General features: G+C 32.9%; 1 protein-coding gene and 1 pseudogene across 3 annotated transcripts; both read left to right on the forward strand.

Moving 5' to 3' along the window:
• Positions 1-658: 658 nt before the first annotated feature.
• Positions 659-22553, forward strand: LOC126977896 (pyridoxal kinase). Of its 3 annotated transcripts, XM_050826530.1 has the most exons (6): positions 659-738; positions 915-1046; positions 1108-1351; positions 8550-8816; positions 9325-9504; positions 19466-22553. In XM_050826530.1, the coding sequence occupies exons 2-6, from the start codon at positions 957-959 to the stop codon at positions 19591-19593; spliced, it is 909 nt and encodes a 302-aa protein (XP_050682487.1). In that variant the 5' UTR covers positions 659-738; positions 915-956; the 3' UTR covers positions 19594-22553. The 3 variants fall into 3 exon arrangements, with proteins under 3 accessions (XP_050682487.1, XP_050682488.1, XP_050682486.1); XM_050826531.1 differs by having other exon boundaries at positions 671-1046; positions 19481-22553; XM_050826529.1 differs by having other exon boundaries at positions 676-1046.
• A 1985-nt stretch (positions 22554-24538) lies between these two features.
• On the forward strand, positions 24539-26649 carry LOC126977883 (uncharacterized; annotated as a pseudogene).
• The last annotated feature ends 13 nt before the right edge of the window (positions 26650-26662 follow it).

Genomic DNA, 26662 nt, shown 5'->3' on the forward strand with positions numbered 1-26662 from the left:
CCGCGTATGGCTCAAAGGTCGTGATACCAGGCCTTAAAATATTGGTTTTTTCCTTTATTAAAGTGACAAAAGCAAAATTATTATGGAAAGAACCAACATTGCTCGTCAAAGATTAATTATCACTCATGCTGGGACGTCATCTGGCAAATTAAAAAATGACAAAATTATTAGATAATTTAAAGGAGCCCCATATCACTTGATTCAAAGGCACAAACCACAAACTTCGGCAAACAGAAAATTAGAAATAATAATTACATGGCTTCAAGAAAAAGGAATCTAGGCTAATCATGAAACTATGATCAAAAATGAATTATTAAAAATTGTTGGTCTGTACAAACCTAGTACTCCATCGTATGTTTTAGATGATATAGCCCACGCAAAGGGTCACACCGTCATAAGGCTACCCCCGTACCACTGCCAGTGTAATGCAATCGAGCTTATCTACCTCTAAGTATTAAGTACCGTATAATTTATCATAGTAAAAATATGTTTTCTATCATCGTATAACGTTAATAATTTCTATCGACAGTTTTTTATATCCTGGCAGCCCTAGGAATGTCAGTTTGACATATGTTGCAGAGATATGTTTTCTAAAGTGTAGTATTTACATCATACTTGCTCTATGATTTACATCCTCTTTGAGTGACGGATAAAGAATAATCAAGAGAATTGGAGATTGGACGTAAGGTGATCTCAAAGAGAATTTAAACACTACGTTGAATGTAGTGGTCAGTGTAGGTAATAAAGTATCTTTGGAGTTTAGAGTGAATAGTCGGAAGTATTTTTTATTACTAATAAGTTTAGCTAATAATTAATTATTTTAAATTTACTATTTACCTTTTAATTTTAGTATCGTCTAGGTTACACGTCGAAGCAAATATATACTTTCATAGTAAATTGTTTACAATTTTTAGTTCAAATTTTGATAAAAAAAATATTTAAAACAACGAAGGATAATGTTTCAATCAACTCCAAGAGTGCTATCTATTCAGAGTCACGTTGTTCATGGGTACGTGGGAAATAAAAGCGCTGTTTTTCCTCTTCAAGTAAGTACCTATTTTATTTATATTAAATAAAATTATAGACACTAAGAAAATATTTTTTTAGGTTTTAGGTCTTGAAGTAGATGCTATAAATACAGTGCAATTCTCAACACATACTGCATATAAACATATCAAGGGAACTGTCTTAGACAATAATGATTTGGAAGAAATAATTAGTGGTCTTATTTTAAATGATGTTGATTATTACACACACTTCCTAACTGGGTACTCAAGATCCCCAGATTCACTTAAGCAAATCGCTCAGGTTATCAAGAAGTTGAAAGAAAAGAGTCCAAACTTGGTTTATGGTAAGTTGTTATACCATCTTATGTTAAATAATTATTATAATACTAGCTGACATTGAAATTATTTTTAGAGTAAAACCGTTTCTTGAACATTACTTTATTTTTAAATAAAATATTTTTTCTAAAATAAACATAGCCCAAGTTACTCCTTATTATATCAGCTATCTGCCAAAAAAACAAAAATTGTAAAAAAGGTTGTTTTGGTCTATTTACCATATATATATTCATATGCATGTAGTAAAAAATGGTTATTTCAATGTTACAAACAGACACTTCAATTTTATTTGTATGTAATGTAACAGATATAAGTATATATATATATAAATACAGCTATTAGCACACACAATTTCGTCCACATTTACCAGTGTAACTCTATTTAGTTAACCACCAACAACAACTATTAGTCACTAACATGACTATGTTTGTTGGAGCAGTAATTTCCCCTTTATAGGTAGTATAGTAGTATAGGTAGTTTTTTTGACTTTCAATAACTACTGAAACGTCCGGGCAACTAGAGCGGCTTTTTTCTTTAGACAGTCAAACGTCCAGGCAACCAGAGTGGCCCAGTCGACTTGCGTATTTATTTTGTGTTATAATCTGTAGTATGAGTGAATTAGCTTGTCAAATACGATTTTTAAGACTCTATGGTAAGTAATTGTAATAGGCTTATCTTTAAATATCAAGTATCCGAGCAAAAATTAAAAGAAATAATTTATTGAAAATTGCTTTGCGGGGGGAATTGTCATTTGTTTATTTTTGTAGTGTCAAGTGTTTTGTTATTGTTTTGTTTATCATGTAAGTGTAATATTTTAATTACGTATTATATTTGTTTTATATATGAAATTAATCCTCATGATATCTAGTTTCCGATTTTATCTACAAATTACATATAAAATTCTTCTTACGACATTAAATCGACAAGTTTTAACAGTATGATCGATACTACTTTATCGATTTGGTTTAAATATCAAATTTTTATTGTTATCCAATTAATTAACAGTAAATCATTGCTTGTAATAGGGACAAAATATCATTAATATAATGTTTATAATATTCAACAATCTGGATGCATTGAGACAACCAAGTATTTCACGTTTTACTTGTGCATTCCGCAGATAAATTGTAGGTATATACTAAGAATGGGTGCTTTATTTTAGTTTAATGCAACAATCCCGTAAGTCGAAGTAATGACATATTAATATCAAAAAATAGGTTATATAGTCTATTTCAATAATAATCAAGTTTTATTAATGTGTGCGCTAATATTTTACATAAAAACTTAATATAATGAAAATGTTATCACATTTATATCTATAATCTCGAGCTTTAACCTTTTATTTATATATAACTTGGGTTCAAAAACATAATTTATGATTTTACACGTAGATTTTCTATACTTTTAACTACGTGAATGTATTTTTTATATAGCCATAGGTGGAGTCGTTATGTAATTATATCGCTTTTAATAATGATGAATCTCGCGCTCGCCGTCGGATAATCTTAATCGCGTCATCGGACGTTTCGCTACCTGCCAGCTGTCATTAATCGGACGTTGCAATAGATAAGTGATATCACATCCTATTTTGAATAAAAATATTTGAATTTGGGCTAATGTTCTTGAGTTTTAGGTTTATGCACATTGTTATTTAACTATATAGATATACATACATAATAAAACAATAACCACCTAATAAATATTTAAAGATATAAAAAATTATAATTATGTGGAAATGTTTTAAATTTTCTTGAAAGAAATGTATGATATCTATTGTTATCCATAGTGTTTAAACTAGATAATAATGTCGTAATGTAGTAAGATGTCTTCAATAAGCATATTATTATTGATATCCATTATCTAGGTCAACTAAACCTAATTTGCTACAATGAAATATATCATAACACTTATGCATTCTGAGACACTATTTTAAATATCATATGATTTATAAATAGTTGCTAGTCTAACACACCAGACGGCCTAACAGATAAGCTCTGGAATAGGGTAACAAAGGATTATCCACTCTGTGAGGCACCATGTGATAAGATACCTAAAACAAATACCTTCCATAAAAACTATCACATACAGCTATATGAGAAAGATGCTGACCAGTCAGGTGTAAACAAATTAAGAATTTACACAGACGGCTCGAAAATGGCTACTGGAACTGGTGCCGGCATATTCTCACAGGAACTAAACATACACATTTCCATACCCTTGGGCACACACAGCTCCATCTTCCAATGTAAATGTGTAGCCATCAAGGAAGCCGCCAGCGCTATATTAAGAAGAAAGGTACATGGCCACAACATCAGATTTCTTTCTGACAGTATGGCGGTACTAACAGCGCTGAAGGGCACCACACACAACTCAGCACTAATACACGAATGTCACCAAACCCTGGAGCAAGTTGCCTCTTATAACCAGGTAACTCTGCAATGATCAAGGGACATAGTGGTTCGTTGGGTAATGATGCCGCGGATGAGCTTGCAAGGCGGGCATCGGCAAATATAGTGTCTGGTCCATTGCCACTTCTGCCACTGCCCTTCAGCCAAATGCGCTCATGGATACGCTCTCTCACCAACGACCTACACAACACCCGATGGATGAATGTCTCAAGCTGTAGACAGTCGAAGGTGGCGATACCTGCACTATCGCCCAAACTGACACGTAGACTTATGAGCCTCAACAGACATGACATCCGTATAATGGTGGGCACCCTAACGGGTCACACATCACTAAACAAACACCTTTTCACAATCGGCGTAACGGACAGTCCTAAGTGCAGAGGTTGTCTGACCGAAGACGAAACGGTCGCTCACGTAATCCTGGAATGTGCGGGGGAGGCCAACCAACGGGCAAAAACCTTAACCAATATGAGGTCGCTCCAAGAAGTCTGTGAACACCCCAGGAATGTTCTGAACTTCTGGAAGGAGCTGGGCTGGTTGGAGTAACCGGCCATTACTGCACGCAAAATGGACCAAAATGGTTTAATTGCGGAAACAGGAGCCCCTACACCATACCATACCATACCATAGTCTAACACACCAGTGGGAGGCTCCTTTGCACAGGAAGCCAGCTAGATTATGGGAACCACAACAGCGCCTATTTCTACCGTGACACAGTAATGTATAAACATTAAGTACTGTATTTCGGTCTGAAGGGTGCCATAGCCATTGAAATTACTGGACAAATGAGACTTAACATCTTATGTCTCAAGGTGACTAGCGTAATTGTAGTGCCGCTCAGAATTTTTGGGTTTTTCAAGAATCCTGAGCGTCACTGCATTGTAAAGGGTAGGGCATATCAATTACCATCAGCTGAACATCCTGCTTGCTCATCCCTTATTTTCATAAAAAAAAACACTAATAGTTTGAAAATATTTAAGTTATTTAAGACCAAGAGTGTCTTTGGGACACTCAAACACTAAGTTTTAATTTAATATAGATGACATAAGACCATTATATTGAATTAATAATATCTATATATATAAAAATGAATTGCTGTTCGTTAGTTTCGCTAAAACTCGAGAACGGTTGGACCGATTTGGCTAATTTTGGTCTTGAATTATTTGTGGAAGTCCAGAGAAGGTTTAGAAGGTGAAAAAAAAATTATGAAAATGTTTGGAATTAAATAAAAACAACAATTTTGTTTTTCTTTGATGTGTCATTCAGAAATCAAATTGAAAGAATAGTTTAAAATGAATAACTCATTAGAATCGTTGTATTTTTTTAACTTTCTCAGGAGGTAAAAACAAACTTAATTTTAGCTACCTATAGTTGGTAGATTAACTACAGTTGTTAACTGTGATGGCAATACAAAGTTTGCTGGGTCATCTGGTATCTGAATAAATTTAGTTTTATATGTTATACATTAACTAATTAAACCTGGTTACACTTTACTGTGTCCTCTCATAGTGAGAGACTCATGTCCATATGACAATCCAAACATGCTTCAATATGAATACAGTCTTGTATAAAAGTTTCACAACAATTGGTGCAGACCTTTAGGATATTTACAATTTACCTTTCTCCTTATAAATTACAAAGATATATTAATAGTAGGTATGTAATTTGTCATGGTTGACTAATTTACATTTCTTATCAAAGCATCCGATAATGGTATACAATTAATGTAAATAAATATTGAATGAGATTATGCATGAACTATGCACACACATTTATTTATTGACCTTGTCATTCGTGTTCATATAGATTATATATATATATATATATATATATATATATGAATAGCAATTGTGATTTGATAATATAATAACGATACAATAATACCCCGAATATATCGCACCTACCCTACTCTAACAAATGTTCGTATTCGATATCGTTTATCGTAACAACATCATAACCATAGACTATCATTTTGATTTTTTTACGATGTTAGTGTGAATGAATTATGCGCAAACCTTGAAAAACTAAATATTATCTGTGTCATCATCATCATGTCACTGTTAAGTGTCAAAAGTCAAAACATAAAATGTAGGCGCTAAGGATCATGCCAGACTCTGCACCACCAATTTGCATGATTTACACAACATGTAAATATTCAAAAAGTATGTAATGAATATAATATGACCCTTTCAAATTGAATAAATAATACAAAACTTGCGGATAATAAAATGTAAAAAAATAACTCAACCCTTCTCCTCGACTTCACTAATTTCTCAGGCGGCCATTTGCATTACTTTCTTAAACGATCAACAAAATGACTTAAATTACTTAGTACTAAAAAAATCCTGTTTTATAAGTTAACCACTTAAGATTATTTTAATTATATTTATTAAGTATGTATATTGTAGCAACGTAAAAGTGACCTTTGATTATTTGTCAGATTCGAATATTCGTCCCTGACAGTTTCAACTAAGAGTAGGGCCGATAATATCGAAAAATGTTTCGTTCGTTCAATCATTGTTTCGACATTGAATACGATGTAACTATGAGTAGGAGTCGATACGACTAATGCCACGATATATCAAATATAGATTTTAGGAGTAGGCCACCTGGTGTGACGTGGAGCAGATCATGTCATGACCGAAAACAGTGGAAGAGCCTGGGGGAGGCCTATGCAAAAGCAAAACAATCTGTGCCGATGTCTACTGCATACTAAATGTAAATCTAAAACTATTTAAAGATTGTTATTAAAGACTATTATTATTATAACTCGTGCTTTTCGTAATGAGATTTGATAAGGATAGTCATAAATAGTACAAAAAGTAACTGAGTAATGCTTGCAATCATAAAACTTCTGTTGCTAACTGACGTGGTATATTTTATCTCAAAGTGTAACAAATTTGGTACATAACAAAGTAATAATGACACAGCAATTTTTCAAACAATCTACCAACAATAATAAATGACATCTAAACACTTTGTGTAACACTATATTTACCTCACCTTGAAATAACCTTTGAAAAGGTGATAAATCCTAGTGATGATTTAGTATGGCTACAAATTACTACAAAAATTAAAATGGAGTCTTTTGGTTAGTTTATAAATCTATATACCGTCGGAATGCTTAAATTTTGTGATTAATTACATTTCGCCGCGAAATATATAGTAAAACCTACGCAAAACAGCATTATCTCGTGTTTGTATAAAATATTGAAAGTTTGTAGAAAAAGTAAAACTTCTTTACGCACGGGGAACTTAAAACTTCTTGGGGAGTAAGCTGCGTGACGAGAGCGTTTTACGAAAAAACGCTAGCGTTACGCGAACGGTGATTTCTTGATTATTTCGTTATTTCATTTCGTTCTTGATCAATTAAATATCAAGCATACTCGTTTTTTTGTTTAAAAAAAACGTGAGTAGTCATTCCAGTCTCTTTGTGAGTATCATATACAACTTTTACCAGATAAATTTCATTGAGAAGCTAGTATAAAACTATCTTTGTATATGAAGAAACCTGTTGCATATGCATAAAACTGTTTGTGAAAGCCTGTCCATAGATTTTTATATTGTAACTATTATCAAAGAATATGTAATAGTATAAGAACAGAAGTCTCACTCCGCAAAATCAATTAAAGAAATAGGGACTCTTGCGACCATACAATAAGGTGTAATTCAGATCGCACAGCGCTATTAACCTACATTTTTATTTACCTAGAAGTTGCCTCTCTTTCTATCGCGTGACTATTACCTCTTCTGACGACATTAGGGTTGTCTTCTTTACCTAAAACTGTACCTACCTAGCGAATTTTTACAATTAAGTTTCTGGTGTATAATAAAAACTTCCTTGCTTCGTGACAATAATTATAATATTTTAAGCACTCCCAATTATATTATGCTACTTATACTTCTAACACAATTACTAACGATTGCATAGCTTAATTCAATGACTGTCTCCGACCAGACGCTCGTTTTAAATGCCTCAGGCGGGTGCAACTTCCCCTTAACCGTTTAATAGCGTCGGCGACAAGAGTGAAGTTTAATAGAGACGGCGAGAAGAGTGTTCTCTTGTAATTCTTCGGGTGGGGTTCATTCATGTTATAAAAGAGTATGGGCCGCGGTGATCACATACTATTAGAATACCCGGATCCGTATTACATAAAAATGTCAGGATCGAATCAGAAATGAGGAGATCCATAAAGCGAAACTGAAGTGGCAGTGGGCAGCGTAGATGGCCGTTGGGGCAGTAAAGTCCTCGAATGGCGACCACGTTCCGGAAAGCGTAGTGTTGGTAGGCCCCTATAAGCGGCCTATCAGCGACGGAACACGTTGGATGAGGGCAACACTAAACCGATCGTCATGGCGATGTTTGGGGGAGGCCTTTGTACAGCAGTGGACGTTTTCCGGCTGAAATGATGATTATTCTATTAAAAAAAAACTTAAATCATTTATATGTCTAGATAGACTGTGACAGCTGTGAAAACGTGATAAAAAATGAAGTCGACTGTTAACCTCTATTTTGAGCAATGCATGCACACTAACACAGAGTGACATAGAAATCGCGAGTGTAAGACGTAGCTTATCCTAAAATTAAACCTGGCCTGCATTCATCGGTTGTCTAGCAGCAAGAGGCTCTACAGTAATTTCCCCAAAAGTTGGATTGAAATATTAAACTCACAAATATTGTTTTACAATTTTCGGAGCTAAGTGAGCACTCATTCCTACTATTCCTTTTGTCCGTTTTTAAAACAGTCACCGTGGCGGTCTTGCCAGAAAATCTCCTAATGACTAGTTGTGGTTACAGTATGCGATCCAGTGATGGGAGATAATGGCCAAATGTACGTACCAGATAGTATCCTGCCTGTGTATCGGGACGACGTGGTTCCGCTCGCCGATATCCTCACACCGAACCAGTTCGAAGCTGAATGCCTCACAGGTCTCACCATGAACGACTTCAACGGTGCCATAAGGATTATCCAAGCTCTGCATGACAAGGGGGTAAAAATCGTTGTACTATCAAGCACGGTGTTGGGGGATGAGGATTATATGATTGGAATCGCGAGTAATGGAGGTTTGTAGTTCAATTTTGACCAATCCGTTGTTTTTTTTTATGGCGATTTGCTGCTTTCTTGTACACAAGAAGATACATCTGGAGGCCTATCTATATCCTATTCAGAACTTTACACTTCGGATGCTTAGTAGTTGTTTGCGGTCAGCGGTTGCTTTAACGTCCGTATTGAAGTAGGGCTGTCAATTGCAATCAAGTATATCATCAAATTTTGTTTATTGCCGTAGGGTAAAATTGTAGAATATGCTCTTTTAAAACAAAAATAGATTAAATATTTTGCGCACGACACAGTTTTCGAAATATTAGTTGTTTAGCTAGGCGCTGCTGTGATGTCACTACACAACACTCATTATTGTCTCAGCGGGCGATTTATGACTATGCTATAATATTGTTTAAATTGTGCAGCAACGGAAATAATCGTTATTTTTAACTATTAGAAATTTTTTATTTTTTCTCCAAATAAATAAAAATAATAGTTAAAAAAATCACCTCATTCAATAACATTTTTCAGTAAAGTGTTATCAAATACAAATACCGAAAGTGGAGGCATCTTTCACGGGCACGGGGGATCTGTTCGCGGCACTTTTCCTGGCTTGGACCCACAAGACCGAAGGCGACCTCAAGCTCACGTTGGAGAACACGATAGCCACGCTGCAAACCATCGTGAAGAACACCTATGACTACGCTAGAGGTAAGAATGTAGCTATCGTTATTGATTAACATCAATTTTACGATAATATAAAGAATAACATTCGGCCAAAATATATATTACTTCATTTAGTTTAACAATGTTAAGTCAATAAAACCTGTATCTATTGCAATAAAAAATTGCGTGCGTACAAAGGTAACAATTTCAGAAGTGCATTGTGCATGAACTGCATATGAAGTCCTGGTACATGTTGCTAGGATGACACATGATTTCAACCGCTTTGAATGACATTACAATCACCGCTACCATATATATGTTCTCCTGGTGTCTATGTAGTAATACGTCAGAATATATTAAGGTATACTCGCGTCATACATATGACAATATGACTCTTCTTCAACTATAATCGCCTGGTATCAAAACACTGTATAATGCTTCCTATCTCATTTTCTCCCACGTTAAATCTATTTATGTGTCTGCCTCTTTTTACTGTCGCGCGTTTTCTTTTCATCGACCATCAATCAAATCAAATCACAACGATGCTAAAGAAGTTTTCACTTTAAAAAGCACTTTAAGAAGTCGTATAAATTTTGAAAAAGTATATGTTATTTGGCTTTTTGTAATAGTTTAGATTGTATTGTATTTTGAAGGAGGTGTTTTAGGCAAATTACATCAAACCAGACACGTCATATCCATAAATTTATCATTTTATTTTATTTAGCCTTAAAAGAAGTGTATCGAACTGTAGCTTATAGATTCCACTCCGTAGCTTTCCCAACCATGTTTCTCAAACGCTAAAGGCGAATACACCTTAATTCCACCTCCATATCGTTTGTTTCATGTGGTCGTGGAATGGTAACACTGAAAGGTATCGTAAGAGTTATTGCTTCAACTTCTCCTCCAATTTGCTAATGCCTGGTTCCTATAAACAAGAAACGGATAGTTTTTGTTACGCCCAGTAATATTTACTACGCGACGTATTTTAAAACTGTTTCTATAAACACCAACCGTCACGAAATTTTACTAATAAGTAGATCATTACCAACGGGTGACAGGGCTCCCGATAACTGTCAGTAAGATAATTGCATGAATAAACATACTAACATAATTATTATCCTATCAAAATATTTACTACTGCAACGAAAAACTATAATAAAATAATTAACTACTCATAAGCAAAGGATTTCAGCTAGGGCTGTATGTAATTTAAGGTAATTGTACTCTGTACTATATGAGAACAATGAAGTACATGAAAATACAGCTGTGTGTTGTATGATTTGATTCCTTTGAGATTTTGAAAAGTCTTGTCGTAAATATTTTTTCATAAACGAAATTTATCGATTGGTCCTGAATCGATGTCGCCACAAGCCCGCGCCACATCACCTAAGCACTCGTTTTTAACAATTTTTAAACGCAACCTAACCTCAAATGTCAACAATGTCAGTGTCATTGCCACAATTCCTTATTTGTTCTGTGCGAAGCGGTTTGAGTGCAATAAGAATACGATTAAAAGTTAATAAATAAATAAATAGCCTCATTTATTCCTTAATAGATACATTCAGATTACAACGTCTTATTAAATATTAATCTGATTATTAATTTGTAAAATATACAGAAAATATAGATAAAAACCAAAAAATATTTTACAAATGAGTAATCAAATTAATATTATTTTAATTTTATGTACATAACAGTTCTTTTTAACAGTACTATGTATAATAATTATATAATATTTAAATAACTTTCTACATATATGATTTCAATTTTATTATTTGTATTGCATGCAACGTTTTCTATATGATAATTATTTTTATCTACACCCATGCTTTAAATCCTCTATTAAAGATTCTGAACAGTTAGCTTATTGCATTAACATTAAAACACCCAATGTTCGAATAACCTTACATCATCCAAACGAGTGTTGTAATGTTGTACTGAATTTCATAACAACACTCATCGGTTTTGTTTCGATCCCTTCATGCACAAAGAGTTTCAACAAACAGCCACATTCTTATTGCTCGATGCGTGGTATCTCTATGAATTTCAAAAAAAGAACATTTTCGTTTACGCGCGTTCTACACTACCAGAACATAGCGCGCCGTAAAAAAAAAGTAGGTTATTCGAAACCCCGCCATTTTTCTTGAAAATATGAGCGATTCAAGTTTTGACAGCACACCGCCGGATATTTTAAGCGCCGCAAAATAACATAATAATCAAGTGAATTTTAATAATTGCATTATACAAAATCTAAATTACTACTAAAATTAATAATTATTTCATTAATACTTAGTTTATTTTTATATAATCAGTAAGGGATGATATTAGGTTACTACTAGGGCTGGCTGTTTTAATGTTAGGAGTAAGCTAACTGTTTCAGAACCTCTTAGAGGATTCATATTCTGGATGTAGATAAAGTCTTGTATGCAACTGTTGTGTAATAAGGGGTATTAAAACCCGAATGTGGGTTTATCACACGAGGCGAAGCGGAGTGTGATAATAGTATCACATGAGTGTTATATCCTTATTACACAACAGTTGCATAAATAACTATTACAAATCAAATTTAATTAATGAATAATTTTTAAATTCGTCGTTTTAAATACGTCGCTTCATTGTGTGTCTTCTGCAGCATTTATCACAGGGAGTGTTCCGAAAAGCTGCTTAACCTTATTCCTGCCGCCGAATTCCACATTATACATACTAAGATATCATCCACCATCTGGATGTGTGGCGGTCCTCCACAGTGCGGTTTTCAAGGAGCTTTCTTCCTCGTACTACAATGCTGTGGAATGAGCTTCCTTGTGCGGTGTTTCCGGGACGATATGACATGGTTACCTTCAAAAAAGCGCGTACACCTTTCTTAAAGGCCGGCAACGCTCTTGTGATTCCTCTGGTGTTGCAAGAGAATGTGGGCGGCGGTGATCACTTAACACCAGGTGATCTTAACACCGTACGATCGTTTGTCCTCCTATTCCATAAAAAAATATGACAAATACTATCTTTGACTCGTATAAAATATTATTATTAGAGTAGTTAGAAATTATGAAATTTGTTGTGTACTTGATGATAAGATAATTATGTGGTAATGACGGGTTGAGGCCAAATAAAAAATAAAAGTAGAACACTCAAAGACACTGAATTTAAGGAGATAACAGGTTATTCTTCGCTTCTTTTAAAAAAAATGTTTATAATAAAATTAGAACACTCAAAGACACTGAATTTAAGGAGATAACAGGTTATTCGCTTCGCTTCTTTTAGAAAAAATGTTTATCATTCATACCTATTTTAATATCTATTCCATGGCAAGATTTTTAATTTCATTAAACATATATTTCATTACACGAGTTAAAAGTACATTTACGAAGTTCGCTTGAACTGAATATTTTTCCAAAAAGTATTGTAATTATTGATTAAATTTTTTAAGTAAACCCACAATTTCCGAATTGTTTAAACGTCACTATTGCTGTTTTTTATTGGCTTTATGTGACTGTATTTCTTCAGTTTTTCGTTCATTGTTTTGTTTGGCATCTTCTTATTAACTTTTTAACCCAACCTTATTCCTTAAGTTGAATTATTTATGTTATGGAGCTACTCCATATATACTAGTAAAGCTTCTACCTGTTCTTTTGTTCTAAGGATATTGAATTATTGTAGTTTCCCTTTATCTCATTCTTAAACTAGAGTAGACTCATCATATAGGAAGCAGCGCTCGTTCACGGCCTGACAACTGTGTTCCGTATTTTTAAGTGATCTAAATATAATTAAGTAAATTTTTGAAGATCTTTGTAGTGAAATATGTGTGAAACAGTGAAGTAATTAAGTGAGAGTGTTAGTTAGGAGATTCGTACTGTAATTAATCTAAAATTCTTAATTTTAAAATCTGACAACACAATTGAATAACTTATAAACATTCAAGATAATCGCACGAAACCTTATTAAATAATGCAAACTAAGTGAGTATTACTTGAAATATAAATTATTCTGCAAAACTATATTGAAATGCAGTGATAAAAAGACGAAATTATAACAATTAGTTCCTTAGACCGTTAGAGTAGTTCAAATGTGAAACGTACAAACATGTCGAGTTTAAGACCCTGTTCGTGGCCAAAGCCTACTTAACGTGTTTGAAAGACAAGGACAATTTACAATTTACCATCTTATTCTCAAAAGTAAACGACTATGGAAAATGTTACAACTAGTCGTCCTTTATCAAAAACTTTATCTGAGCAAGATCTTCAATATTTATCTGACGATGATTCAATACTAAGTTCCAGCGTAATAAATATTTCAACACACAGTGCACCTGACAGAACATTAATGGACTTTGAAGAAATACATGAACTTAAACACCTAATCAATAAACTGAATGCAGAACTTACCATTGCACACCAGGAAATTGAAAACTTAAATTCAGAGAATACAGCATTGAAATGTGATATTCGTGAGAAAGATAAAACAATTTCACTGTTGTAAAAAATATCTTCTGATCCACGTTCATCATCCGTGGTGACTCTCGTCCATAGGGTTTCTAACTCTCATATTACGCCACTATCTCAAAGAATAACACATCGCAACATTAAAACACCAAGATGTTCACCATTGCAATCCGATAGTACATGTAGTAATCTTTACAAGGAATGTACTACACCACTGAGAAATAACGAGCAGATAGTACCCGATCAACAAGACAAATTATACCGCACAAATGAAACCTTTAAATTTGTAAATAAACAATGTTTCTATCACGACTCGAGGGTATTTCTAAAATACCTAATATTTTTATAATAGGCGATCAACAACTATGTAACTTGTCGAGTGCATTGCATCAAAGTAGGCTCAATTCGTTGAATAATACTTATTCAATCTATGGGTTAAAAAAACCGTTTGCTGATTCGTCAGCAATATTAAGTAATTGTGAAAACTTCTATAAAAATGTTTCTAAACATGATATTGTAATAATCGGAATTGGGGCAAATGATACAAATCCCTATAAATTGTTCTCTGAGCTTAGCCATGTTTTATCTATTCTTAAAAACACTAGAGTTTTTGTAGTAAATATATATGAAAATCAATTCCTAAACTGTGGTTTGTTAAATAAAAATATAAAATTGATAACACAAAACTATAAAAACTGTAGTTTTTTTCATTCAAACTACAATTACAATCTAAGAAATACACAGGAAAACCGAATAAGAAACTTGTGCTCAAAATTAAACATAGAATTAGACTATATTCAATATAAAAAAATATATAGACGGTATTAAAACAATTATAAAATCTAATAACAAGGGAAAAACATATAAGAAGGGGATCATCCCATACTACTTTAATTCTCAAAAATATTTACTAAATTCACATAAACCTTTGAATAAACCCAATTCAATGAGTCGAGAGAAAAAGGGGACAATCCCCTATTACTTTAAATTATTATTATTACCATCAAAACAATCTGGTTTAAATTTTCCTAACGATGACCAGCAGCTGAATAAACAGTTTTCCAATGCTAACGTGCAAACTAATATTAATAACAGGCTACCGATGAGCGGGGTAGACAATTTAAAAGATGATACTTCTACTAAAAGTAATATTACCACGACACCTGTCAATCTTTTTCGTGTACAATAAAATAAATATAATGCATCAGAATATAAATGGACTCTTCAATAAATCAGATCTTCTACTATAATGATGATATATTATTTATGCATCACTGAGCACAACATGACAATTCATGATACCAGCTTGCTTAATATCACTAATTATACACTAGGAGCTCATTTTACAAGAAATAATAGATATGGAGGCTCATGTATATTAGTTCACAAGCAACATAAGTTTAAAGCTCTTCCCGTTACTAAATTTTGTCAAAGCAATATAATAGAATGCTGTGCAGTGGAACTTTTACAACATAAAATTTTAATATTATGTATTTATGACCGCCAAAAACTTTACAGAGTGATTTTAATACCTTTTTTCTCAATCTTGATTCTCTCCTACAAGAGTTCTGCTATAGTAAAAAGAAAATAATTCTTTGCGGTGATTTCAATATCAATACTCTTAATGACACCAAAGTATCTAGGACTTTTCTTCAGCTTTTAAAAACATTTAATCTTAAACTAGCTTTTAATGAACCTACTAGACTAATCAGTGGATCTTGCATTGATCATTTTATCCATAATATTAAAGGGTGCAAAGGTAACATTTTTGACTGTGCTTTATCTGATCATACGGCGCAATTATTATCGTGTCCGGTTAAAGTAAGCTACTGTTTGAAATATTGGTTTTCAGAAGCACGTGACTACAGTAAAGAAAATCTGGAAAAATTTAGAGAATATCTAGGTTGTCTTAGATTCAATGAGGTTTATGATACTAACAATCCTGAGTCTGCTTTTAATCATTTTTACGATCTATTTATACTTTTCTATTCATTATGTTTTCCAGTATAAAAATAAAAAACTATCTGCAAAAACGACCAAGGTGGATTACTAAGGGCATTAAAAATTGTTCTAAGAAAAAACGTGCATTACTATGGCAATACAGAAAAAACCGTAGTGATAATAATAAAAGTAAACTGAAAGAATACTCTAAACGGTTAAACAATATCATACAATTAACGCAAAAATCTCAGAACACTTATCAAATCAACTGTGCTACTAATAAATCCAAGGCAACATGGAACATTGTGAAATCTAATTATGATAAAATAAACGCTCCCAAGGAAGAGATAAATCGATTAATTATTGGTAGTAAGATAATTGAAGATCCGTTAGAAATAGCAAATTCTTTTAATGATTTCTTTACTAAGCAATATCCTAATAATGACATCCAAAATGACAATACTTCAGTTACCAAAGTGATTAAAAGTAATAATTACAATTCTTTATTTTTAAAACCTACTACCCCATTTGATGTTAATAAGACTATTAAATCGCTCAACAATACAAATAGTACTGGATATGATCAAATAACTAATAAGATTTTAAAATTTGTATCTCTAACAATCTCACCGGTACTCAGCTTTATCATTAATCTATGTATTTCTGAAGGGGTGTTTTTCGATAAACTGAAGACTGTAATAGTAAAACCACTCTTCAAGATACTTAACAAGGAATCGATGAATAACTATAGACCCATAGCACTTGTCCCCATTCTTTCTAAAGTATTTGAAAAGGTTATCTATGAGTCTTTGAATAGTTATTTTGAAAAAAATAAATTGTTTGCAGAGGAACAATTTGGCTTTCGAAAGAATAAAAATATAAACATGTCAGTCTACAAATTTCTTAATTCTGTCATGCGTAATTTAAATGATAGGGTTCCAGTCTGTGCTTTATTTATGGATTTAACCAAGGCCTTTGATTTTGTTGACCATGAAATATTATTAAAGAAACTTTATGCCTACGGTGTAAGAGGTAACGTATTAGACCTTCTTAATTCATACTTAACACATAGAAAACAAATAACACAGATTACTAAGGTCAACCTAAAATATAAAAAGCTTGTTAATTACCATTCACAGTCGAAAGTAATTCAACGCGTTCCTCAAGGAAGTATCTTAGGGCCACTATTATTTATTATATATATCAATGATCTACCAAAATATGTAACTCACCATGACATGGTCTTGTTTGCTGATGATAGTACAGTTATATTTGCAAACAAAACCTTAAATGACCTTATTATTAATGTTAAGAATACACTAGATATAATATAATAAACTGGCTTAATCGTAATAAACCCATAATCAAGTTAGATAAAACGAACTTAATGATTTTTAAGCTCAGAGAAAAAACATCGTATGCTTTGAATGTAAATTATGAAGGTAAAACTATCAACGAAGTATTTAACAAAATTCTTAGGTCTGAATATTAATTCTACTTTAAATTGGAAATAACATTTAGATCATATTTGTACTAAGTTAAGGCAATTCTCCTTTGCACTTTATATGTTGGGTAAAACTGTAAACGTGTCGGTGCTACTGACGGTTTACCATGGATATGTGGCATCGCTATTAAGATATTGTATTATATTCTGGGGTAATTCTAGTGAAAAAGAAGCTGTGTTTAAGGCACAAAAGAGATTTTTAAGGGCCATTTTTAAATTAAAAATGAAAGATAGCTGCAAGCCGTATTTTAAAGAATATAAAATTCTCACAATGCCATGTCTGTATATTTATGAAATTATTGTATTTGTAAAAAGTAATTTAAATTTATTTCATAACCGCAAGAGCAAAAGACATGCCATTGAGCTCCAACAGCCACCCAGTAATTGTGCCCATTTTACAAAAAGCCTCTTCTGCGCGGGGCCTCGTTTATATAATCACTTACCCAGGGTTATTATAGAAACGGAGGAGATCCCGAATTTTTAAAAAAAGTTAAAAATGTTCCTAATAGATAAGACATATTATACATCAATACCTTACGGACAATTTTTAACTATTATACATATTGTTTTTGACATCTTTTTAGTTTTTTGACATTTAGATTTTCGACATTTAGATGATAATATGAAGAACATTATATAATAGTATAGTAATATGTCTTTTTAAAAGTTGCATGCTGTAATTAAGCAGAGTTTGGCTGCTCATGTATTTTTGTTTATATGCAACACCTGTATATCACGCAAATTCGCAAATAAAGAAAATTGAATTGAATTGAAAAACATAGCCTCTTAAATTGAATTAATCCCGTCGCGAACAGTACCTACTACCATTTCTTCCTTAGTTATTCATTTATTACATCGATCGGATGATGTAATTTCAGGTTTTGAAACATAGTTTGATGAAATTGTGTTATTGTTATACCCTCGTCAAACCGTTAGCACAGGAGTGTCAAATTTAGTATTTTGCTTAAAAAACTTAAATTTACTTGTGACTATCTTTAAAGCGCTTTAAACTGGTACTCAGCTATTAACACTTCTATAATACCAATAAGGTCCGAGTTTCTTTTGTTGGGTATATACTCATATTTATTTGTGAATTCTTAGTGAAGGAAATAATGGTGGCCATTTAGCCATAGAAATGTTCTCGACCCTTTTTCTTCTTAGTTTTTATAATTATTTACAAATAAAATCAATATCATCATTCTCTGTGTATTTCTGTTTTTATATTTTTGATTTTGTAAGTGCTAGAGTACTTCAATAAGTGTTCATAACATAATAAAGGTCGCAAGCAGAAGTATACAAATCCCAAAACAATAAACGAGATCAAAACAGTCCGACACGAAATAATATTTTATTCATTCAGTTTCCAAAATTTCGTTAAAATTGAATAATTATTGAAGGAGGAAATTGCCGAGAAAGAAATCTGATTTTACCCGTGTGCCGATGTAGAAAACACATGTTTATTTATTTATTTATTTAATTACCAATAAAGCCCCTATCCTTACAGGGTGACCTATTGCGATCGAGGCTTGACTTAAATTTAAGTATTTAAATTAATATAAACATAAATCTTAGAGCTACTACTAACAATCTATACCTACTATACTATATTATTACCATACTAATTACTATTACTAGAACATAAAACAACTACTCTAATTTTAAACTCGTTCAGTGAGCAAGCAAACAAGTCAATCCTATGCGAAAGTACATTTAAATTTCGTAAAGCGACTGTAAAAGGCGTGTCTCGCATAAGATTGGTTCTCGCTCGCGGAATTACGAGCAGCTGCTGTCGCCTTCGCCTCGTAGCGCGTCCATCCGGTACCCATAGCTCCTACCTCCTACCTATTCGCTCCAGTAAGGCTGGATGACTCACTATACCACGCAAAATTTTCCTTAACCAGGAGAACGTCCCTCCTAGTTTCTAGTTTATTATACCCTACCATGCCAAGAATAAAAAGTGTTTGATATAGAATGCTTTATTACATATGTATATTCATATGTAATAATACTTATGTCCTAAAACTATAGAAGAACCGTTGACATAACCAATGTATATATTACAATGATATATACAGATTTATGTATTACGTTTTTTTTTAAATCTAGATTGTATTTATTTCAGCAATCCAACCTACAGGTAAACTACCACCGGCACTGATAGAGCTACGGTTGATTCAGAACAAAAGCGTTATTGAAAATCCGGTTGTAAGTATCACAGCGACGGAAGTGTGCGGGTGTTTTAGTAAATAGTATAATGTTGTTTTTATTGTTAAATTATATCTGAAGTTATAGTTTTCTAATGGTGCGTACAGATTGGTAAAACGTATCATGAAATGAACGAATTAGCCGTAAACATCGCTGCAATGTATCATGAAAGGGAACATCTGCACACTTTGTAACATTTTCTCATAGTTTGGACGTCTTTTTGGGCGCGATATGAGCATTTCAAGCGCACGCTACGAGCATTACAAACCGCGCGCGGAGCGACTCGTGATTTGTCGGTTTTTCGAACGATCACAAAGGGCTCGTTCGCGGCTGAATGGCGGAAACAGAAGTACGCGCGTCCACGCTTGGAGCGAACATGAAATGAAAAGTAGAATGATACATTTCATGTTACGTTTCACCAGTCTGTACCTTATTGGATACTATGTTACCGGCAATCTCTATAATTCAGGTATTCTATGGAATACCTGGGCTGTCCAGGCAATTTTTGAGATGGATAGTATTGGTTTTATCGTCGATTACATACTTTAATTACTATTTATACAATCAGGCGTGATCGTAAAAAATAACTGTCAGTCCACAGGCAGTATGTAAAGTATATTTATTTTATGAAGATGTGCAGATCCGAATTGTGTCAATCGACTGTTATTCTCTTTTGTTTAAATTTAACATTATCTAGTCTAAGATAGCGTCTTCTAACTTACTATCACATATTATTTCTACATCTCGAACAATTTTGTGCGTAGCTTCGAAAATATTAAAATAGATGATAAATTTTAAAAAGACTATTATTAGTTTATTATATTATTACAAACATTAATAATGGCTGCGTATGTGTTTTGTAATGTTAATAAAGAAGTGTAAAGACTGCTCAAAGTATGATATTAATTGTATCTCATACATCGCCTGGACAGATCTAGGTACTCTATACTTTGCCTAGATATTGTATAGAATACCGGATTTTACACATTGCCAGTAACATATTATGCATATATAAAATACGAAATTAGCGATATTGATCCTTGATTTCATTCGAGGCGGTATTATGCTGTAATACACATGCGTTTCATTCGAAGTTGTTCAATACACTTGCGAAAGATAGATGAGAGACAACAGCTGGGATAACATAAATCAAGTTATAACAAATATTCGGTTATGAACGTGATGTCGATACAACAAGATTCACGCGTGGACAAGTGTGTTGAAAGATTTATTATTTTGTTTAGGTACTATTAGAGCAAGTCCTTGTAGACATAGAGAATTGAACTTTTCCCTATATAGCTGTTAAGTATTAGTAAATGCCAAAGAATTAGCCACAGTGTTACTACAGCAGTATTTTTCCCGTCATTGAAGATAAATGAGATTACAGGAGAGTAAAATAATATAAGTCTACACAAGGCAGCCATTACAGGGAGAGTAAGTGACAGCAAGAAAAATAGGTACATCATTATCAAATGATAAATACATGACATTGACATAATGCGCTTAAACATCAACCAACAGTCTTCTCTGTTAATATTATGTAGCCATTAAAAGTATTAATTTTCGTTTGTATTGTATTTTTCATATAAATAAACTAGTAACATACCTAATGTTACTACTAAATTATATATGGTTCTGTAATAAACCATTAATTGTACCGTTTTATTCCGCGGGGTCTTATGGACCGCACCAAGCTGACGGCAGTAATATTTAAATACTCTGTTTTTATGCAGCGAGACTTGTACGTCTACGCCTTCCGTCTGACTGTGAGGTTGTATTTTTTAGTTTCTTTTTATTTAGAGTATTGGTAACAAGACTATCAGCTCAAACCATAATACAATAAAAGAAGAATATTGAAATCATTTCGCAATATACTCGATCACAAAAAGGGTGTTTCTTGTGATAGTGTGCGTTAGGTTTCTCTGTAAGGTTGCGTATGGTTGGCATTACTAAAAAAATGCTGTAACTTAATTAGAAAGTATAAGAAATGCCAGTAACTGCTGTTGAAATTGTTGACAGTTAAATTCACTCTATGTCTATGGGACGAGCTCAATTAAATATAATTTAAAATTCGAATCTAGCTAAATAAATATAAACATTAATTAATGTAATCGCAAGTATTCCATTCCAAAGTTTGCTTATATTGTGGAAGTTGTTATTATTTTATATTTTAATTGGCAAATGGTGTATGTTTGGAATAAAATTTAAGCTCACCAAACGATAACAGCTTTAGGTGCTATGTTTATATATTTACAATATAATTAGATAATTTGTTTAGTACATATCGAGATCATAATAACTATTTATAATGTACTATTGTTATATCGTTATTGTTATCACTCTTAAATTTGTTAAATTGTCTTAACGAAACTGAGGTTTTTCGAGATTGGGTTTATCAAGATAATTATTATAGCAAGGTTGCTTTATGTGGCCATAAGTTTATTGTGAATTTGCCAAAAGTGGTCAAATATTATCTGTGGTAAAGTAATTTAGATAAAACCATATTGACCATAAGTAGTTGAACAACGACAAAAGCGAAATCCTTGAAAGCCGTCTCGATAAAGCCACTTGTGCTACAATTCATTGCGATCAAACAGCGCTGTACCTCTCAACTGTATATTTATAAAATATTTTATGAAATTATCAAAACCACTTCAATACATGTTTCGCCTCTGAACGAGGCATCTTAAGGAGCTATTGACTTGCCAAACGCCTGGAACGAATATATCTTCTATTCTCGTTTACTTTTTATATTTTGTGATTATACTAGAGATAAAAATGTGAGATTAGAAGAAGTAACATTCGGGTGAATGTAAGGACGGATTAGCAATTTTTGAGTGATTAATTAATGACCAAATATAAATGTCTTCCATTATGAGCAGATAAAGATAATATAAGTCTGTGATAGATTTTAGATTTATTTGTGATTACTATCCAAATATTATTTTATAGCAAAATTTTGTTAAGTTTGCAAACTGATGAAATATATTTAACGTTACAATGAATTGTGTTTTATTTAAAAAGTACTACGTAAAAAGTTAGGCCGAAAGGCTTACATAAAGGTATCTTGCCCATTTGCTCTAACACTAAAGTATGCCTTTATTAAGGTCCAAAGCTTAACATCATAATAATAACGCGAATAGAGGTGGGCGTTATAACACACAACACATTATATAGTACAATATATTTTTACAACAGTATAACACATTATAAAATTTGCCACTAGACTGTTATAATATAATTACCTATATAAATTATTTCCGTACTATTAATAATTCCGTAAAATTCGTTGGAAATTTAATTACAGCTCCATCTATGTACACGATCGGAAAGTGGTGCGTTTCTTTTATTAAAAATTTTGTAAATTTAATGTTATTTAACAGATGGCCCTTTTTCCAATTCGCTTTAGTAAGTGCTTAGTATTCAAAGTAATGTGAACACTTCGCATATCACAATAAAAGCAATTTTTACTTGCGACGAACAAATATAAAATTATAACACTTGTTTTAGATTGAAAAGTATTGTAAACACTCTTGCTATAAACATTAGAGCTATTTCGACTTGCGATGAGACGAAGATAAATAACATTTTGGTTAAAACAACACTGTCATTAATTATATTTCCAATGAGAATCATTATTTGCAATTTTTTAAATTGACAAACTGCTAGTTGTGTTTTGAAAATTATTATTATCATTTTGAAGTAAAATGTTTTTAAAAACTATAGTATGAATAGCAAATTAAATGGATATGTGAAATATATAATACGTCTTGAGTTATTTTTTTTTATGTAATGTAGGTATGTATAGACAAGACTGTGTTAGTGTAAAAATAAAAGTTTTGTGAATAGTGTAAATATACGTTTAGTTAATAGTTTCTTTAACTAATTAGTCGATAAGATTGTTTTGTGTAGGTACCTACACAGGTAAAAAAAAGCTTTCTAAAAAGCACAACAAAAAAATACAATCTACCTATCTAAAATATATAACATCTAATATATATTAAAACAGTTCACAACAACAGTTAGGAAAATATAACACAACAGTATAATTCATTGAAAAATTATAACAGTTTAGGCCACCTCTAAACGCGAATACAAAAAGGAAAAATAATAATTAGGTACTAATAAAGTAATATGATAATTCTGTATTTTTAGTTAGTTTAGTAGGCCCGTCAAGATACAAAAGTGCTCCGTCGCGCGGGCGTCCGTCACGGGGACGCCAGCGGGGCCCGCCTCCGTACGACGGAAATTGGCGCAGCGGTAACACGTACCAGCGTTCGGAACCGTACGATAATTATCGTACACATACGATAATTTTGTGCCTACGTACGATGTACGATAGCATATTATTATCGTACGCAGATTGTACGATAATTTCTATCATGATGCAAAATTTGAGAATTTATATTATTTCACTCATGCGTTGATAGTCTAAATCGCAGTAGCATGATTTTATTTTGTCCAATAAAATCTTGGGAAAATACCGGGAAATACAAGTTCTCTATTCCTATTGGTCCTTACGATCCGCTCTACTAAGTTTCACCACTGCCGATACTGTAACTTTATCCAGCGCCCGCATCTACCAAAGCGAACAAGAGAATATAAGTTCGATATTTCGATATTTCGATTATGTTCACACTTCATATGTATCGTAAATTTTGTGTAGAAAAGTTGGCGGTTATTTCGTTATATTATTATGATTATATGTCTGTATTCGCTCTGACAAACGGAATTATTCAAATTAAGCGAAGAAAGAAGTAATTTTCAAAAAGATAAAATATAGAGTACTTGCATGCATATCAATATTACAATTTATATGATTTATATATCTATAATAGACATTATCCTAAATAATACGATAATTTCGATCCATGTACGATAATTTTACGCCCCTGGTACGATAGTCAGTCCACTTCAAGTTGCTAACGCTGACACGTACGGACTTGTTCAGTCAATAGCGCTAGCTGATCCGGGTCGTACGCACGTTCTTAGAAAAATGGTTTTCGACACCGAAAGAGTTATTGTGGAAGTACAGTGCCACCCTGTCATATGGGACCAGTCGAATGAACTTTATAAAGACCGGGATGCACGAACAGCGGCATGGGTAGAAATTTGCAAAGAATTGTTTGAAAATTTGAGCGACGCTGAACAAAAAACAACAGGTAAACATGTTTTACTATTATATTAATGGTAAGTATAGGTACTTACATACTATTTGTGTTATCAATGTGTAGGTAATTACAACAAATCTACGGGTAGGTATTGATACTTATTTTAGGTACAAGGTTACTTTAGACTAAGCTAGAATTATATTACTTAATTATTATTGTGTCATGTCGCGATACCTATTATCCCTGTTTAGTTTTGTCTACTAATATACCTAAAGTAAAGGGTGTTTGTAAGGATGGCGTGATATGTCTGAATAGTCACAAAATTTGCACCATCTCACGCCTTCCTGACACACAAGTAAAGGATGGATGAACAAGTTTGCCTTAACTTCATACAGTGGGATGGAGGAAGTCTCAAAAAATACTACGATCTTGCCACGACACCTTACCATCTGTGACGAAATAATCAGCGAATTTATCGCGTACTGTATACGCTTCTCTTTGGGTGTTCCCAAATCCATAGTGAATGTCACGAATATGGCGTGGTGTTATGACGACATCGTCGACATTATTGTCATCTTGTTTAGATCTAATATAATTATGCAGAATACATATCGCTTTAATAACACTAATGGCGTTCTCTTTTGAAGGTTTAAAGGACGATGAAGTATTCGAAATTTGTTAGCCATGATACCAAAAGTTGATTCAATATAAAGTCGCGCTCTTGTTAACCTATAATTAAATATTTTTTTCTTATGGTCCAAATTGAGAGCTCGAGCATATGGCCGCATGACATAGCTAGACAGCCCAAATGCTTCATCTCCTACAATAACGTAGGGTAGTGGTACGGTTGCTGCAGTGTCGGTTGATTTATTGTTGTGCAGCACGGGTAACGCTTTTGCAGGAGGTATATCCAGTAAGTTATGATTCATTTGTTGAAACAAGCGGCTTTGGGTAAAAATTGAAGAATCACATTATTTACCCTGTACCCCTACATTTATGTAGGTAAACTCATAATTTGCGTTACACATTGCAAGTAGGACCATAGAATAATAAAGCTTATAATTGTAGTAAAGTGAACCGCTGTGAGCAGGTTTTATAATACGTATATGTTTCCGGTCTATTGAACCTATACAGTTGGGAAAATTAGCTTGCGTCAAAAAACCATATGCTATCTCTTCCCATCGCGTACGTGAAAACGATGGCATGCACTCTTCCTTCAACTTTTCATTTATAATTTGACAGACTTCTTTCACTATTGTTCTGATTGTGGTTATTCCAGCTTGATACGCCAGGTGTAGGTCCATGAAAGTATGTCCGCTTGTCACATACCTGTAATATTTTTTTAATTGTTTCTGTCATAAAAGTGCAATCACGATGGAAAACTGCAAGAGATACATATATGAAAGTGAAAGCAAGTAAGAAAAAACTGAAATCTGGTGCAGGCGCTAGTACGAACAAGAAATACATTTTTTTTCAAATGTTAACTTTTTTAGATTCGAACTCAAGTAATGAAGCAGATGAATCTATAGAAAATCAGTGTGAAGATCAAGACTCATCAACAAATGCAATAAATTATAATAGCAGCTAAGTACCCAGCACCAGTACCAGTAATTCAAATCTTGAACGGACAAATAATACAGAGCCAGAATCATCACGAAAACGTAAACGTCAAGTGTCACCAACTGCTTTTGAAAAAGAATTGTTGCAATGTGTTAAACAAAACAATTAAGATTCTAATGACGAAGACTTGAATTTTTTTAAATCTTTATTCCCAACAGTTCAAAAATTTAATACATTTAAAAAATTGTTATTTCGAACCAAAGTGTTAGAAGCTTTAATCGACATCCAAAAAGAAACAGTTATTACTCTGGATGATTTACCATCAATTAATATAGGTTTATCAGAAACGCAAAATACAACTAGCACGATTGATTTCAGATCACTTAATATCGGAACAGAAACTCAAAACACAGATACAATAGAATATTAATTAGAATTATATG

The sequence above is a fragment of the Leptidea sinapis genome, chromosome 46 (genome assembly GCF_905404315.1).
Source record: "Leptidea sinapis chromosome 46, ilLepSina1.1, whole genome shotgun sequence".
Lineage (NCBI taxonomy): Eukaryota > Metazoa > Arthropoda > Insecta > Lepidoptera > Pieridae > Leptidea > Leptidea sinapis.